Source organism: Neofelis nebulosa, chromosome 1 (genome assembly GCF_028018385.1).
Source record: "Neofelis nebulosa isolate mNeoNeb1 chromosome 1, mNeoNeb1.pri, whole genome shotgun sequence".
Taxonomy (NCBI): domain Eukaryota; kingdom Metazoa; phylum Chordata; class Mammalia; order Carnivora; family Felidae; genus Neofelis; species Neofelis nebulosa.
In genome coordinates, this window is record NC_080782.1 from 235,828,881 (window position 1) to 235,845,516 (window position 16,636).

The window sequence follows — 16,636 nt, forward strand, 5'->3', positions numbered from 1 at the left end:
AATATGTAAAGACCCTGAAAATTAGAGTTTTTATTAACACTTAATAATCCCATCAGGTTTGCACATATTTTGGGGCTTTGCTTCTGTCATACACATGACAACGTGCAAAAATCCCAGAGCCTAACGCCATAATCTAGTTCCAAATAAAGATGGGATGATCAAATTCCTGAAGAAATTCCAGCTTAGTAAGAGTACTACTCTACTTAGCAAACTGATGACTTCACTCTGTATGTTGTTTCATATTGCTCATAGTAAAAATGTAAGTTATGGCCCTTTAAAACAGTACTGGTAACCAGAAAGGAAGGTCAAAGTCACTTGTGAGGTCTTTGAAAAACACAGTAACATCGGGCACTGGGGTGGCTGAGTAGGCTAAGCCCCCAGCTCTTGATTTTGGCTCAGATCATAATCTCATGGTTCATGAGTTCGAGCCCCACATTGGGCTCCGTGCTGGCAGTGCAGAGCCTGCTTGGATTCTCCCTCCCTCCCTCTCCCACTCTCGCTCTCAAAATAAATGAATGAACTTTAAAACAAAACAAAACAAAACAAAACAAACCACGATACCATTCTGAACTAGCAGTATCTACTTTTTTCAAGTACCGTATTTTTTTTAACTTTTTTGTTTTTAACGTTTATTTATTTTGAGACAGAGAGAGAGCAGGAGAAGGGCAGAGAGAGAGAGAGAGAGAGCGAGAGACAGAGAATCCCAAGCAGGCTCCGTGCTGTCAGCACAGAGCCTGACACAGGGCTTGAACTCACAAACCGTGAAATCGTGACCTGAGCTGAAATCAAGAGTCGAATGCTTAACCGACTGAGCCACCCAGGCGCCCCTTCAAGTAAAGTATCAAGCATAGGATCTGCACCCTGGTTTGTAAGCGTAGCAGAGAAAGCACGGGTTGTAGAGCCAGTGGTATCTGGATCCAGACTGTTTTAGGACTCACCATTACTTTGGCTTCGTAGAAGTACCTGATCTGTCTCACTCTCGGTTTCCTCATCTGGGAAACAGGATTCTATCACCTTCCTCTCAAACTGGCGGAACGGTGTGGTGTAAAATATGTATATAGTATAGTCATTGGCACATACTTGGTATTCGATGAACTTTTATATAAGCAAACCAAATTTTCAAGTTTTGTGTTCTCTGTTAGTCGTAAGATTAGTTTGGATATTAACACAAGAATACCAAGAGTGATGGTCCGTGACCATACGATACCAGTATTTAAAGTAATCATGACTCTGAAATCTCAGGGCGTTAAGATTATCTCCCCCAAGAAAATATAACCGACTAAAACTATTTTTAATTACTAATGGCTTATAGAATTTAGGATGAAAAAATCTCTAGGTTGACAAATGTATGTATGTATGTATTTTTTGTTTGTTTGTTTTTGTTTTTTAAAGGAAAGTAGGGAAGACAGAGGAAGAGACAAAAATGGACCTGTAAGTTAAATCAGAGAGTAAGGGGCCTGGTAGGTACAGTTTGATCAGACACAATCCTGAGAAAGCACCAAAAGCAGGAAGGAGCAGGCAGTTGTTACATATCCCAATAAGCAAGAACCACAACAGCACAAGGATAAGGGAAAAAGGCGGGGCGGGGGACAGAACTCTGGACGACGATTTTTGGATCAAATGGAATTAAAAGTTTAGGCCCAAAATATGAGCAATATGTAACCGCAATCTGAGTAGCAGGAAAATAAAAGGGAAACGAACAATTCTGTGCCAAACATATGTTGTATTTAATCTTCAGAGTTACCCTAATAACCCGACAGTGTTGTTCCTGTTAACTCCATTTCACATTAAAAACAAACACAAGATCTAGGGCTCAGAAAGGTCTCTAACTTGTTTAAGTTCTTAAGACTGGTAGGCAGCGGAGCCAAGATTCACATCCAGGTTACTGTTAGAGCCACACATGCTCTTTCGGAGCTTGATCCTTGGAAAAAAGTTCTGAAACAGCTTCCAGGACGACTCAGCCAACACAGTTGCTGGCATTAACAGAATTTATTGAAAAAGACACAGTAGTAGGAAGAACACGTGCAAAAGCCAAAAGGCCAGAAAAAAAACTAGGACGCTGAAAGTAGTTTCAGGAGGCTACGAAGTACACTGGAGAACAAGGAGAGGCCAGTTCAGGAGCACAGCCACGTTACAGAGTCAGAGTATTATTCTGAGGGCAAAGTGAGGGGAGTGCCACGATCAACTCTGTATTTTACAAAAATTACGTGGCTACAGCATGTACAATGGACTGGAGGGCAGCAGGGGTGGGTGTCGTCGCACTGATCCAGACGAGGCACAGTAGGGGATCAAAACCAATGCAGAAGCGATGGTGTCAACATGTAATTGACTGGACGGGGGGAGGCAGGGTGGCGGGTGGGGACAGGTGCCGCTTGAGATAACCAAGGTTAATGCTGCAATCTCTGCCTTAGGTGGCAACCTAGTCACACGTGACACAGAGTATGTGCGGCATAAGGAGTTCTTCTGTACTCACACATGTGAAATGTGAAGTGCCCGTGGGACTTACAACTGGAGAAGCCTACAGGTTTACAGCTCATGAGAATTAAAACTTGGGAGTCATCAACATATACATGATACCTAAAGTCACAGGTATAGGTAGGAAATAACAGGATGAGAAGAGGACTGGAGACGGGAACTAACAAACCCGGTATTGCAAGATGCAGAAGAAAAAAGCAAAAGGAACCTACACAGAAATACCTGAGAAGGCGATTTCAGACAGGAAGGAGTATCAGGAAAAGTGTGGTGTCCTAAAAGCCAGGGGAAGAAGGAAGGAGTCATAGGTATTACACACCACAGGGAGACCAAGCAAAAGGAGGGTATCCAGACGTCCACACTGTTCAGGAGCAGTTTCACTGGTGATGGAAGCCAGGAAACGGTGGGTTGAGTGGACAAGAGGCAAAGGCACATACGCAGCAAACAGAGGCAAGTCTAAGACACTAACCTGGCAAAAGCACATTTAGTGAGCGAGAAGTTGCTATAAAGGGACTGATACAACATTTGGGTTGTTTTTAAAGACAGAAAAGGTCGGGATGCACATAAACACTGCTGAGGAGTCTGAGCAAGTAGACGGAGAGGATGAAGACATCAGCTACAGAAAGGATCCACGAAAAGGGAATTCTCTGACGTGGTGTGAGAGGGCAGAACCTAGAACACAGGTCGAGGACAGTTCTTACACCTGGAAGGACATTTCTGAAGATCTTATTCTTTAGCAACAGGGGTACCCAGCTATATGCAAACTGCCTGCCACGCACCACACGTGGATATTTCTAGAGGCATTTCAAATTCAACGTAACCCTCCAAAAAGAAAAACATGAAAGCAGATGCAGGTAAGTTTTGGCACTGAGCTCTTAAATTTGAAGTCTTCCGCTTAATGTCTTCTTTTTTTTCTGTATAAAGTAGGACTCGGGGTCCTATCGTAAAAGGGGACAAAGTAGAATAGGCTGTAGAGAAGAGAAGGTAAGGTTTATAGGGCTATGACTAGGGAAGAGTCCTTCCGGTCCATAGCAACACCCAGGTGGAATGTATCATAGCTGACATGCACAAACTCACCTGCTGCACTGCCTTGAATTCCATTTGTAATTTGAGTGGAGCGAACAGACCCTGGATGTTTCTCAGTGTGGAAAAATTCATTTTATCTTGGTTGAGCTGGAACTACACAGGACAACAATGGAAGTTGAAAGGTTACACTCAACACTCTGCTTTCAAAACTTCACTGATACATGTATAACACAACACTTAGACAAAGCATTTTACTATCCGTAACTGAAATAAAAACAAAACACTTTTGTCAATAAAATAAAGTTTAGAGTACGTACGTCTGTTTTATCCAGCATGCAGGTATAGGGTACTTCACTAACGTAAAATTACCCCTAAAACTTGGATTTACAAAACTTTAGATAAAGAATGTTTTTCACATTGCAAAAATACATTTACAAAACATTTCAGTGCTTTTGATTAGAATTACCGCAAAACTGGTAAAACACAGAAAGGTATAAATAACCTGAGATCCAGAAATAGTTACATACAAGTGACAAAAATGGTGAATTTCTCAGTATGAAAATATACAATTCAAAGGATTTCACAAAAGAAATAATCACACCCATTATACCACCCTGTTAATTAGGCTATAATGTTTAAACTCCACTCTTTGGAGTAGTAGATTCCTGGGGGGTAGGGATCCAAAACTCTAAAGTCTGTCCAGTTTGCACTGGGTGCTAATAAGGAATTTTTTTTTTTCTGGAATCATATTTTTACTAAACATTGATATTACTTGTAAAAAACTTTTACAATTTAATGTACTTCAGGCAAAATGAATCAACTCCATTCATGGATTCTAATCATACAGTTTCCTAAAATGGCTCTTAGGGGTAGCGGATATGATTGCAGACAGACTGCTACAAAGGTCTGTGTAAGTTAACTATAGTAAGGTAAAGTGACCTGTGTGATCATTTTTTATTATACTACATTCTCTTGATAAGATTTTAAGTCATGGTAGGGGCAGGCTAAGGAATTTTAATCAAATACCTACTGAGAGATTAGTGCCCACTGAGACACAACCTGGGGCCATATACATGAAGTCTAAAGGACATTAAGCAATATGGTTTTTAACTACTGTAGCTGGAGTGCAAAATTTTAACAGATGGTCCTTAGAGAAAATATGCAATATTTCATTATGGGTATATAATCTGAAGTTCTCACTGAAGGGTTTCCTTTAAATACTGAATTAAGTAAATACAGTTTTATGTAAAAGATTCAATTTTATAAACTTTGACGAATGTATCCACCTTATGATATGCTGTCAAACTGCAATTATCAGTCAACATATACGTAATCACTAACAACACATGCAAAATTAGAATTAGGCTCCGTGGCAACGTACGACAAGCAGTCTACCACGGAGAAGGTTGTACGATCGAACTGGGAAAACATCACATACACATCAGGACTTCTCAACCCCTGGAGCTACTGACATCTTGGGCTACATAATTATCTGTCGTGGTGCACGGGGACAGTCCTGTACACTGTAAGAGGTTTAGCAGCATCCCTGGCCTCCGTCCAACTGACGCCACTACCGAAGATCCTTCTTCCCCAACCACTTGTGACAATTCGACCTTTTCAAACATCCCCTGGAGGAGGCAAAATCATTCCTAGTTGAGAACCACTGGTATGAGTAACGATGGCCATCTTCCCTATCGTTACTATAGCTCCCAATCATGGAGAGCTACTTTAAGTCAGCACGTGCCAAGTCATGGCTATTACTAACTCCATTATACAGCTGAAGAAACTAAGACTTAAAGAGAAATTAAGAAACTTGCCCAAGTTCACTTAGCTGCTAAGTATGGTACCAAGAATTCAAACCTAGATAGTTCAATTACACAACCTGTGCTGAAGGATTTATAACAGAAAGTGCCCGAGAATTTCCAGAGACTCCCACTACCTGGCTAAGTGATTAAGGAGACTACACAGGTTGGCAGACAGAAGCTGAGTCTCAAAACAACTGTATGATTTTTTGACTCTTCATCTGGGCCAGTCTCACTCAGATTTGCCCAAGTTTCTCTTAACATGTATTGCCCAGAAGCGAACCAATATTCCAAATAATACTTGGGAAAGTGAGACTGTCTCCTCCCTTGATCTGAGTGAGCCCCATCTTATTAATAATAACATTGCACCATCTTCCTGAAGTAATAAGACACCTCTTTATTCTTTCTTTATTCTTGCTCTGAACGTGTGTTTAGAAACCCTGCAAGCTGCCTTACAACATCCATCCAGGCTACACCCGCTTGGGGAGTGACTGATCTAAAACTATTCAAATGTCCGCTCTCTGAAGCCTTCCACTAGCCATATGCACAAGTGGTCGCTCCGTCTTTGTCCTCTACAGCATTTCATACAGCCCCTATCCACTGCCTGTCCTCCCGTTAAACTCTCAGCCCCTCCAGGATGGGGATTATGTCATATTCATCTGTGTACCTACTATACCACATAAGAGGATATGTCCCTCAGTACCTTGGAGGTGCAGGGCTTGAGAAAGAGGTCAAGGCTAGAGATGACGATTTGGAGATCGATACCAAAAATGGCAGAGGAAAAATATGAAAGAAAACAGGATCGTCAAATGAGGAAATATTATGAGAGGAATGGTGGACTGGCCGTCAGAAATGTCCATAAAGGGGCACCTGGCTCCGCTGGTAGAGCATGCGACTCTTAATCTCAGGGTCATGAGTTCAAGCCCCAGGCTGGGCGTGGAGCCTAGTTCAAATTTAAAAAAGAAAAAAAAAAAGAAACATCCATAAAAAAGACAAAAGAAGGAATGTGTAGAGCTTTAGTGAAGCAGTATAATGATAATTTGAAGCCTACTCTACAAGGATACTGAAAATAAGTCCTCATATTCTCCACGGTCAAATGCTCAAAATCAAAAATGTCCTAATAAATGAAACCACATAAGTATTACTAAAACGATTCTTCTACTAGAGAAGAAAAGTAAAAATACAAGTAACATACTTACATTTTTTTCTGATAATTCAAGAGGATGACTAGGCAAAAGTTCATTTTTCACACAAGGCAGGCTGAAAATAAACATTTAAAAGGTAGATGATAAATCACTCAATCCCTAAGGCTCAAAATCACATCTATCAATACGTTTATCTATAACAGAATGCCACAAGGGACTTTTGGGGGACGATGACACTCTGCGTCCTGACTGTGACAGTGGTTACAGAAACTGATACATGTGTTAAAATTCATATAACTATGAATTGTAACATAATGAATTATAACGAGTTATATAACATTAAGAGAAAAAAAGTCAAATCTACTATATAACTATTTTAAAATGTACCAATTATAGATACTAGTAGTCAATTAACTAGGGAGAGCCCTTCAAAAAACAGTGTTTGAACGATGCCCTATTATCTAGAAGAAATTTAATAAAGTATGTTTAAAACTACTATTGTTTGATGACGTGCTTCCTTTACTATACAAAATATCTACACCCCTTCTGTTTAGGTCCAATACATATTCAATATTTAATGTATCTTTAATAACACGTGTTGAACAATGTGTTTCACATTTACTGAACACCTAGTACGTAAGGTCACACGCTGCTAGAACCAGACCACTGGTCTTTATCACTCTAGATATATAAAGATAACCATTCTTATTGCCAAAACAGGATTTGAAAGCTGAAAGAAACCACAGAAATCCTGCAACAACCATTTATTGAATACTGTCTTTGTACAGAAGTATCCTACAAGTGGAATTTGAAAATGGTTCTGTCCACAGCAATCTTATAGTCTAACCAGGAAGAAAAAGGAGCATTTTATGTGAAAATAAATAAATAACAAATCATCAGAACTTGGCTACTGACTAGCTCGTGAATTTGATTACACTATGCCATAAATCAAATTATATTCTCTAATTCCAAAGACTATAAACTGCATCTTTCACTATAAAATGGAAAGACAATAATAACAAGGCATCCTATCTGTCCCCAGACACCAGTATTAGAACAACATTCTGTTATAGCAAGACCTAAATATCTTAAAGTTACATATAGAATTCAAAATTCAGATGCTACTCTTATTGGATTAAGCAGAAAGGCAACCTGCCAAGAAGTACTAGAAATCGAGACCTAAACATATAGAAACATGGAAGAAATCAAGGGTACAACTGTGCACTGAGGGTAGAGAAGAACAATAACAACGGCTAACACTTACTGGGAACTTACTAATGTCAGGGACTGTTCTATTTTTCATGTACTAACTCATTTATTCCTCAAAATAAGATTTATACTATTAACAGCCCTATTTCACATATAAAGACTCTGAGAAATAGAGCAATTAAGTAACCTGCTCAAAGTCATACATCTAGTAAAGAGCGGATCAAAACCCAGGCGGCCTAGTCCAGAGTTAATGCTGTAACTGCTGTGTTCTAGTGTCTCCCAGAGAATTACTCCAGTAGGAAATAAGATAAGGACACAATGGCTTTCCAAGTTAGCAGTAGCAAAAAGGAGAATCCTAGCAAATCATGCTCCTGGGTGACAGCTCCTAGAAGGAGGCCCTAACCTGGGAACCCACTACCGTTAAAACATTTCTTCATTACAGAAAACATCCACTGAATGGATAAAGAAGATGTGGTACACAAACACACACACTCACACACACACTGGAGTATTACTCGGCAATCAAAAAGAATGAAATCTGGCCATGGATCACTAGTGATGGAACTAGGGGGTATATCCCCTAGTGATGGAACTAGGGGGTATTACAGTAAGCAAAGTCAGTCAGAGAGAGATAAATATCACAGGACTTCACTTATATGAGGACTCTAAGATACAAAACAGATGAACACAAGGGAAGGGAAGCAAAAATAATATAAAAACAGGGAAGGGGACAAAACATAAGAGACTCTTTTTTTTTTTTTTTTAAATGTTTATTTATTTTTGAGACAGAGATAGAGCATGAACGGGGGAGGGTCAGAGAGAGAGGGAGACACAGAATCTGAAGCAGGCCCCAGGCTCTGAGCTGTCAGCAGAGCCCGACGCGGGGCTCGAACTCATGAACTGTGAAATCGTGACCTGAGCTGAAGTCGGACACTTAGCCGACTGAGCCACCCAGGCGCCCCAAGAGACTCTTAAATATGGAGAACAAACAGAAGGTTACTGGAGAGGTTGGGGGGGGGGGGGATGGGCTAAATGGGAAGGGGCATTAAGGAATCTCCTGAAATCACTGTTGCACTATATGCTAGCTAACTTGGATATAAATTAAAAAAGTAAATTAAATAAAAATTAAAGAAAAACAAAAAACATCCATGCCCACACTCACCCAGTCTAAGGTATATTACTTGCTATGTCCCAAATTAAATATATATTTATGGCCTATCAAAATATTTAAAGAATACTGTGAAAAAGAATTCACGGAAACATTTTATTACAACAAAGTCAAAGTCACAATTCCGCCCCTCCCCCCCACCCATATACCCTTTTCGAAGAAGATCATGACTTTCAAAAGGTCCACTTGCTGAAAGTTCAGTAACTGGAATACTGTCCTTTAGCTGAGATCCAAGTCCTCTGGCATTCTACAACACAACCAAAAACACCATTAAATACAAAAAACTTTTTAAAACTTACACTGAACATTTATGTAAAAAACTCTGTTCAAGCACTAAACAAAAAAATAAAGTCTCTGCCCTCAAAGAGCCCATAGTCTAGACAATTATGATGAGACTTAGCATTACGGTAGGGTGATTATACATGGTACACTAAATAATATCAAACTTGGGAGTAGATAGGATCCCGGAGTTGATCTCTGAATACTGTCATATTGAAAGGCATTCTCGGACAAAAGAACACGGGTAAAAGAAAGAGACATAGGGGCGCCTGGGTGGCTCAGTCGGTTAAGCGTCCGACTTCCGCTCAGGTCACGATCTCGCGGTATGTGAGTTCGAGCCCCGCGTCGGGCTCTGGGCTGATGGCCCAGAGCCTGGAGCCTGCTTCCGGTTCTGTGTCTCCCTCTGTCTCTGCCCCTCCCCCATTCATGCTCTGTCTCTCTCTGTCTCTGTCTCAAAAATAAATAAACGTTAAAAAAAAAAAAAAGAGAGAGAGACATAAATGAATACACTACAAGTAGTTTGAGATGACCAGCTAACTCCATGTCTCAGTGAGGCAGAGGTAAAGGCAGGCCGGCAAAATGAAAAAAAGGCTCGAACATGCGAAGAAATTCAGGTTTTATTCTGAAATTGAGAGAGCCTCTGAAGGTTCTGGCATGATCAGAATTACTTTCATCGGAAAGATTCTTCCCCTAGGTTGGAATGATTAGCACAGAATGAAAAAAAGTCGAGGGCAGAATCCTGGAAACCACTATTCCTTAAAAAATAAAAAAGCACAAGGAAACGGGGTTAAGAATGAATAGAATGGCTAGAAGAATGAAGTCACAGAAGCTAAGAAAAAAAGGGACGTTGAGAAAGTATTTGGTTTCTGAAAGAGGGTACACCCTACGAAAAATAAATCTAATCGGCATAATGTAAACAAAACCGAAGACTCACAGTACATTGGGCACTACTGTATTATCACATCTATGCTATAAAACATTTAATCACATCTATGCCATAAAACATTTAATCAAAAAAATTCAATAATTATATTTAAATATAAAAACCATTTAATAATCAGCAGGTGATTTATTAAACACCCATTATGTGTCAGGTATTCTGGTAGATGCTGAATGTACACCTTCCCCAGGGTTGAGTCTAACGAAGATAAATCAGACAAGCAAATAAAATGCAATAAATGTTACAACAGGGAACACACAAGAGCTAACTTTTAATCACGTGTTGCTCACATACAATAACCCTGTAATTCTGCAGAAAAATGTACAACAGTTACAGGTAGCTTGGTGAGCAGCCTTACACTACTCTAGGAGAAACTACTCTGAGAAACCAGCGTTTTATGTCGACTGTTGGGTTCACCCGTGTATTTTATTTGGTCAGGTACTTTATCCTGTCCAGGGTTTCTTCAATCTACCACCCTACTTCAAGACCTCACACCTGGGTAACCTTAACAGCACTCTGCTGGGTACTGCTGTTTCTAGACTCTTCCACTTTCCCATTCTGCATCTCAAGGTTTTCCTAACACATATAATCTTCCCCACCAACCTGTTAAAACAAAAAACAAAAAACAAAAAACAAAAAACAACCTTTCACCGATTCACCAATGTCCAGTCTGAAAAACAAAGCCCAATATCCTCATCCTGGAACTCAAGAACCTACACAACAGGTTCCCCAACACAGAAGTCAAGGTTGATCAGGAAACAAATCTGTAATCTATGCAGTGTGGCCTGTCTCTAACCTACTACGTGACTATGATCAAGGCATACAATGTCTCTGGCCCCATTTACTTATCCTCCCAGGCACCTGAACTCTTGCCAGGACCAGAGTGGTATGATTCTACCTTACCAAATGTATCTCCTGGTACTTTCCCACCAGGAAAGGAACACTCTCCTCCTCCCACATTGCTTTATTGTAAAGTAACAGAAGGAAAGTTTCTTCTATGCACAAAGAAAAGGAGAATTCTGATCTCTGGGTTCTACTATTATCGTTTCCCCCAATTTCCTTCTGTACAACATCAGGATAGGCACCCGATGTTTCTGCTAAAGCAGCAGACAAAACCAAATCTATGAAAAGTATCACTAGTTACACCGCAGAGAGTTTATACAACATCTTCACAATAATCAGCAATATTACCAACACAAGCTTTCTAGATTTAGATGGCCTAGTATCAGAATCAGGGGCCAGGGCGGTTCAGGAGTCTTTCCCAAGCATCACTACTTTTACGTTACAAGGAGGGAAAGGGAGTGGAGGGGGGAGGGGATGCACTAAAGACACAGACACACGGGGAGTAACAACTGCCTTGATTTTTACCCCCTCCAACGTCTGGCACACTACAAGCCCCCAGAAATGTCTGTAAAGGTAAGAGATGAAAAGGAGACTTTCAGCTGTGGGTCTGTTCGCAAAGCAGTTCCGAGGTCGGGGGTGGGCGAGGAGTTCGAGGGCTCTGGGCCCCCAAGGGTCGCCCCTCTGGGGCCCCTCAGCGCCGCATCACAGGCTGCACTTTCGGATGTGCCAGCTCGGCGCCAACCACGAGGAAGGAGCCGGGGGGTACTGGGGACTTGGGGACGAGGGGGCGCAGACCGAGAGAAGAGAACCAAGCGAAGGGGATGAAGCCCAAGCGCTACTCGCGGGACCCGCGCCGAGCCCAGCCCGGACGACAGCCACGAAACCCCCAACCCCGTGACTCGACAGATCATGGCGCCCGAGGCCGGCCTCATCCTCCCGCCGCCGCCGCTACCCCGGGACGAGCCAGGGGGAGGCGGCCTGTTCCTGCCGGGCCAGGGTCCCGAACCCGCCGGGAACTCAGGTCGCCCGGGGGCTCACTCACCATCTTCAACTTGCTCAGTGAACAGCCTCTCAGCCCCGTTACCGTCAGCCGGCCCCACTGCTCACTTCCGTTTCCGGGGTTGCCCCCCCCCCACATCCGCCGGAAGTGCGTCCGTCCGGGCGAGGAAGGAAGGAGGGCGCGGGGCGCCGGGAGGGAGCCGCGCGGGGCCGGGGCTCCCACGCCTGAAGTCCCGAGGGACCCGGGGCCAAGGGCGCAGTAAGGGTGTGGGCTGGGGGGAGGGTGGGGTCGGGACGAGATGTGCCGGAGGGGAGGGAAGACGCGGACCTCCGCTTAATGATAAACATCCACCGTTGGTACGGTATTTGAAGATGTGCAGTGCGCTTTGGTAGATGCATCCCCTTAGTGAATACAAAACCTCGTCCAAGTGCAGACTACATTTTTCGTGAGGGCAAACGAGGCACAGGTGCAATGAATAATTTGCAGCGTTTCAGCTAGAAAAAGGCAAAAGTAGAACACGAGGCTTTGCCAGTTTATTCTTTAAAACCATAGAACGAAGGTCTGCTATGTTCAGAACCCTGTGCGGAGGCTAAGAGTATAGGAATGAATCGGGCTGATGTGGTTCCTAGGCAAGAGGAGCAGCGGAACTGCTGGGGGTGGGGCGGGTGACATGGAGCGAAGGAGGGATGATAATTGCCAACATATATTGGGGCTCTTCTCGCGATAGAATTCTAAGCCCTTTACGTGAATTATCCCCTTTAATCTCTTCAATAATCTTATGAAGTAGGCTCTATGGTTATCTCAACTTTATAGTCAAGGAAAGCAAGACAAAAGAGTTCAAATATGCCCAAGGACCCAAGCATCCGTTTTCAAAGCATTATACTGTGTTGCCTTCCAAATATAACGCGATAAAATGGACTCCTACTCTGTTACCATATAATGGGGATAACTTAAAGAATCCTTGGGCTGATACTGAAAGGTAGGAGAGTATGGGAAAGAACATTACTGGCAAATTTGCTTGCGCAAAAACTGAGCTGGGAAAGGAGGTCTGTGTGGCTAAAGTTCAGAGAGTATGGAGAGGGTAGTGGGAGATGAGGCTGTAAATAGATGGAGGCAAGTTTATTTTTGGAGGCCTCTGTGCCAATTAAGGGTGAGGCTTTATCTTTAAAAACCATTGGAGGATTTCTGGGCGCCTGGGTGGCTCAGACGGTTAAGCCTCCGACGGATCTCACAGTCCGTGAGTTCAAGCCCCGCGTGGGGCTCTGTGCTGACAGCTCAGAGCCTGGAGCCTGCTTCCAATTCTGTGTCTCCCTCTCTCTGCCCCTCCCCTGCTCATGCTCTGTCTCTCTCTGTCTCAAAAATAAATAAAAACATTAAAAAAAATTTTTTAAACCATTGGAGGACTTCTGTCACCTCTAAGGGAGGTGATAAAGTCATATATGTTATGTATATCCACTTGCCATGGTCCTACAACCTTGAAGTTCCAGGTTTTGAATATTCTGCACTGCTGCCTTTATGTGTCTTCTTCTGGCTCTTCCATGTTTTCCTTGAGATTTGAGTTTGAATGTTTCATTTGCATTTTTTCCTTTCACTCAGTTCCACCTAAGGAGAAATTTTAAAACTGCAGCTCTTAAAAAGAAATTATTTTAATGTTGTTGATTGCTCACAGTTCAGTCATTACATTTTTGTTGAGCATTTGATTCTGGAGCCAAAGAGAAGAGCCATTTCCCTATACTTGAGATACTTTTATTTTACTGGGGGGTATAAGTATGGTGAATAAATGTAAATGCGTAGTAGAGAAAGGAGCTGGATCAGAAAGTGGCTGGGAACAGGGAAAACCGGCTTTTGAGGAAGAGGAAATGTGGAAAGGCAGAGATTTGCAAAAGGGCATGTTGTAATAAGAACAATGAAGAATATTCCCATGCAGTTGGGAGTTCAGGGGGAGCAGGTGGAACAGCATGAAATGAAATTGGAGGGATTGGTTGAGGATAAAATAAAGGGCCCTGTATGGTATCCTGGGGTTTTAGGCTTTGTCTTGCAGGGAATAGGCAATAATGGAGGTCTTTTCACAAGACACTTGACATTAAAAAGAATTACTCTGGTGGCAGCCTGAGGACTGTACTGGAATTAGGAGAAACTAGGAACCAAGGTACCATTTGGAGTGTTGCAGTAGAGTCCACAGGGGAAGGAAGGGATGAGAGATGGAAAAGTAGTTAAGGTTTAAAAGTAGCTTTAAAATCGCTTTAAAAAGATGATGAAGTGTCAAAAATAAGTCTCCGGTGACTGATAGGATAATATCAGGAGGGCAGCAAGGAGAAAAATCGCCTTACCTTGAGCCATACACACACCTATATTTATATCCTTTTAGAAGGTTTGTTACAGCATTAACTGATACAAGTCAGTGTTCAGTATGCTCAAGTAGCTTGAAGAATTAAATTAGACTGGACATTAGAATGGTTTAATGTTTACTTAGACTTTACGTAATACCGTTTGGAGGACAGACTATTAGTAATTGTTAACGTCTGCTGAGTAGCTGGCCCTGTTCTTAGTTCTTTACATACATTGTTTCAGTTAATCCTCAATTACTCTGTGAGGTAGGTACTACTATTATCCCCATTTTCCGTAAGAAACAGGCTCATTGTGTACATTGTAAGAGAACAAGTACTCTGTTTCACATTTTGTTGTCTTCCCTGACTTTACTCTTCAGGCTCTCTGGCAAAAATATTTGTTTAGTGCGCACTGTTGGACATAGCAGAAGAAACCCATCTAGAGTGCAGCCTGCTGAACATGGGTGAGCACAGGTGAATGGATACGGCTCGGGTTGGTGTGAAAGCACGCGAAGTTGAAATGTGCCCTTGGCTTTGGCTGAGTCCTCATCCCTTCAAAAGAAAGGATGGTATAAAGCAAGCACATGCATTTCAAAGAAGAGGTAGTCAGTTGAGTGATAAAGTCAATGATCAAGCAGTAAGGTGGGGAGCAGGAGGCCATGCTGACATTTTTCTTACCCTGTGAGTTAGGGAAAGTGGGAGAAAGATGAGACTCCACGGGATAGACTTGAGGAAAGTGGCATCATTTATGAGAAAGCTAGGTTTTAGTTGGGGCCAAGATGTGGGAAGAGAACTTGTGGCCAAGTAAACAATACTGGGAAATGTAGTCACAATAAACTGGGGAAGTCTAATTGTATGTTCCAAGGGACATGGTGGCAGGGGTTTATGAAGGGAAGACCAGTGAGTAGCAGGTTCAGGGGCCAAACAGGTGATGGTACCAGAGGAATACATGGGGTAGAGAAGTCAAGGTCCTTTCCCTTATGACCTGATACAACCTATACACCCTTGGCCATAACCTTTAGCTGTTAATCTAGTAATTGTGTTCATCTATTTTCAGATCTCTCTGTTCCTTCTCTCTGACAGGCTTCTGCAGTCAGGGGCTATGCCTTACACATTATTGTATCTGTGTCTGGCACACAGCACCAGTAAATGCTTATTGAATGAAAAGTGTAGGAAAGAACAGATGAATGGATCGTTGCGCCTAGTAGGCAAGACTAGACTAACATGGTTGGGAAATAGGTGGGGGTAGACAAGGGTGGTCCAAGATAACTTATTTGGAGAAGTTTCCAGAAGCATCTTCTTGGGCCTGAAACCCAACCTTAAAGCTCAGCACTGTAAGCCAAGGCCCGTAATCCTTGCCTGGCTCCAATGATCCCCTTTCCCCCAGGGCTAGATTCAACAAAATCTGGCACCTCACCAAAAAGTCAACAGTTCTGACATCCGCTGACATTAAGAGCCACGGATGTGTGTGTGTGTGTGTGTGATATGCCCACCTTTCCCCCTCCCCCTTCCAGCTACAAATTCTGGCCAGTCCTGGTTGGTCTTTTGTCCTCCCAGTCTCTGACAGTTCTTTTTTTTTTTTTTTTTTTTTTTTTTTTATTTATTTTTGGGACAGAGAGAGACAGAGCATGAACGGGGGAGGGGCAGAGAGAGAGGGAGACACAGAATCGGAAACAGCCTCCAGGCTCCGAGCCATCAGCCCAGAGCCTGACGCGGGGCTCGAACTCACAGACCGCGAGATCGTGACCTGGCTGAAGTCGGACGCCCAACCGACTGCGCCACCCAGGCGCCCCAGTCTCTGACAGTTCTTAGCCACATGGATTCTTTTGAGCTCTGAAAGCAGAATGGGGGGATTGGCGATGAGGGTTGGTGACAGTGACTTTTCCCTCAGAGTTTAGAGTAGGAGAAGCACAAGAGCTCCTCCATTGTTTGAGAGACACAGGAGGGAAAAATAGTGTAAAGATTTTGTAAAACATGTACTCCCGCTGCGTCAGTTTCAGGAATGGTGCTCCCCTATGAGGTTGGGGAGGGAGTTTTTGTGAAGGGGTGGTCCAAATCTCAATGATACAAAAGTTACGATGCTTCAGAGGACCTGAAAAGAATCTATATAAATCATAAATAGTACACCCAACTCTTCCTTTAAATGATCTAAATTCTTGTAGTGGTGGGGAAGATTCAGTGTGCTTAATTTCAGACAAATTACACTGACACATCTCTCTTTGCAAGTCCCTTCGTAAGTGTTACGGGACGGAGAAATACGTTACACCAACTGTATTTGACAGACCATTTTCTTTAACCCTAAGAGATGAATGTTTCATATTTCTTCTGAAATACTTGCTGACTATGATTTCAGATGGAGGTGCTCTTGGAAGAGTGTCCTCTGAATATGAAAGGCTGGGTTTTGAGAATAAGTACTAGAGTGGAC

At 42.6% G+C, this 16,636-nt stretch overlaps 1 protein-coding gene across 2 annotated transcripts in view; it reads right to left on the reverse strand.

Moving 5' to 3' along the window:
• The window catches only part of POMP (proteasome maturation protein), a 44,813-nt gene extending 32,747 nt beyond the window's left edge, over positions 1-12,066 (reverse strand). The window contains exons 1-5 of one of the 2 annotated variants that reach the window (XM_058688817.1): positions 11,927-11,970; positions 9,615-9,856; positions 8,972-9,069; positions 6,500-6,560; positions 3,550-3,651 (exon numbers count right to left, since the gene is read on the reverse strand). In XM_058688817.1, coding sequence (XP_058544800.1) covers positions 3,550-3,651; positions 6,500-6,560; positions 8,972-9,069; positions 9,615-9,644 — 291 coding nt within the window. In that variant the 5' untranslated portion in view covers positions 9,645-9,856; positions 11,927-11,970. Of the gene's footprint in view, positions 1-3,549; positions 3,652-6,499; positions 6,561-8,971; positions 9,070-9,614; positions 9,857-11,926 lie in introns of both variants that reach the window. The other variant, XM_058688828.1, reaches the window with a different exon arrangement.
• Between the last annotated feature and the right edge of the window lie 4,570 nt (positions 12,067-16,636).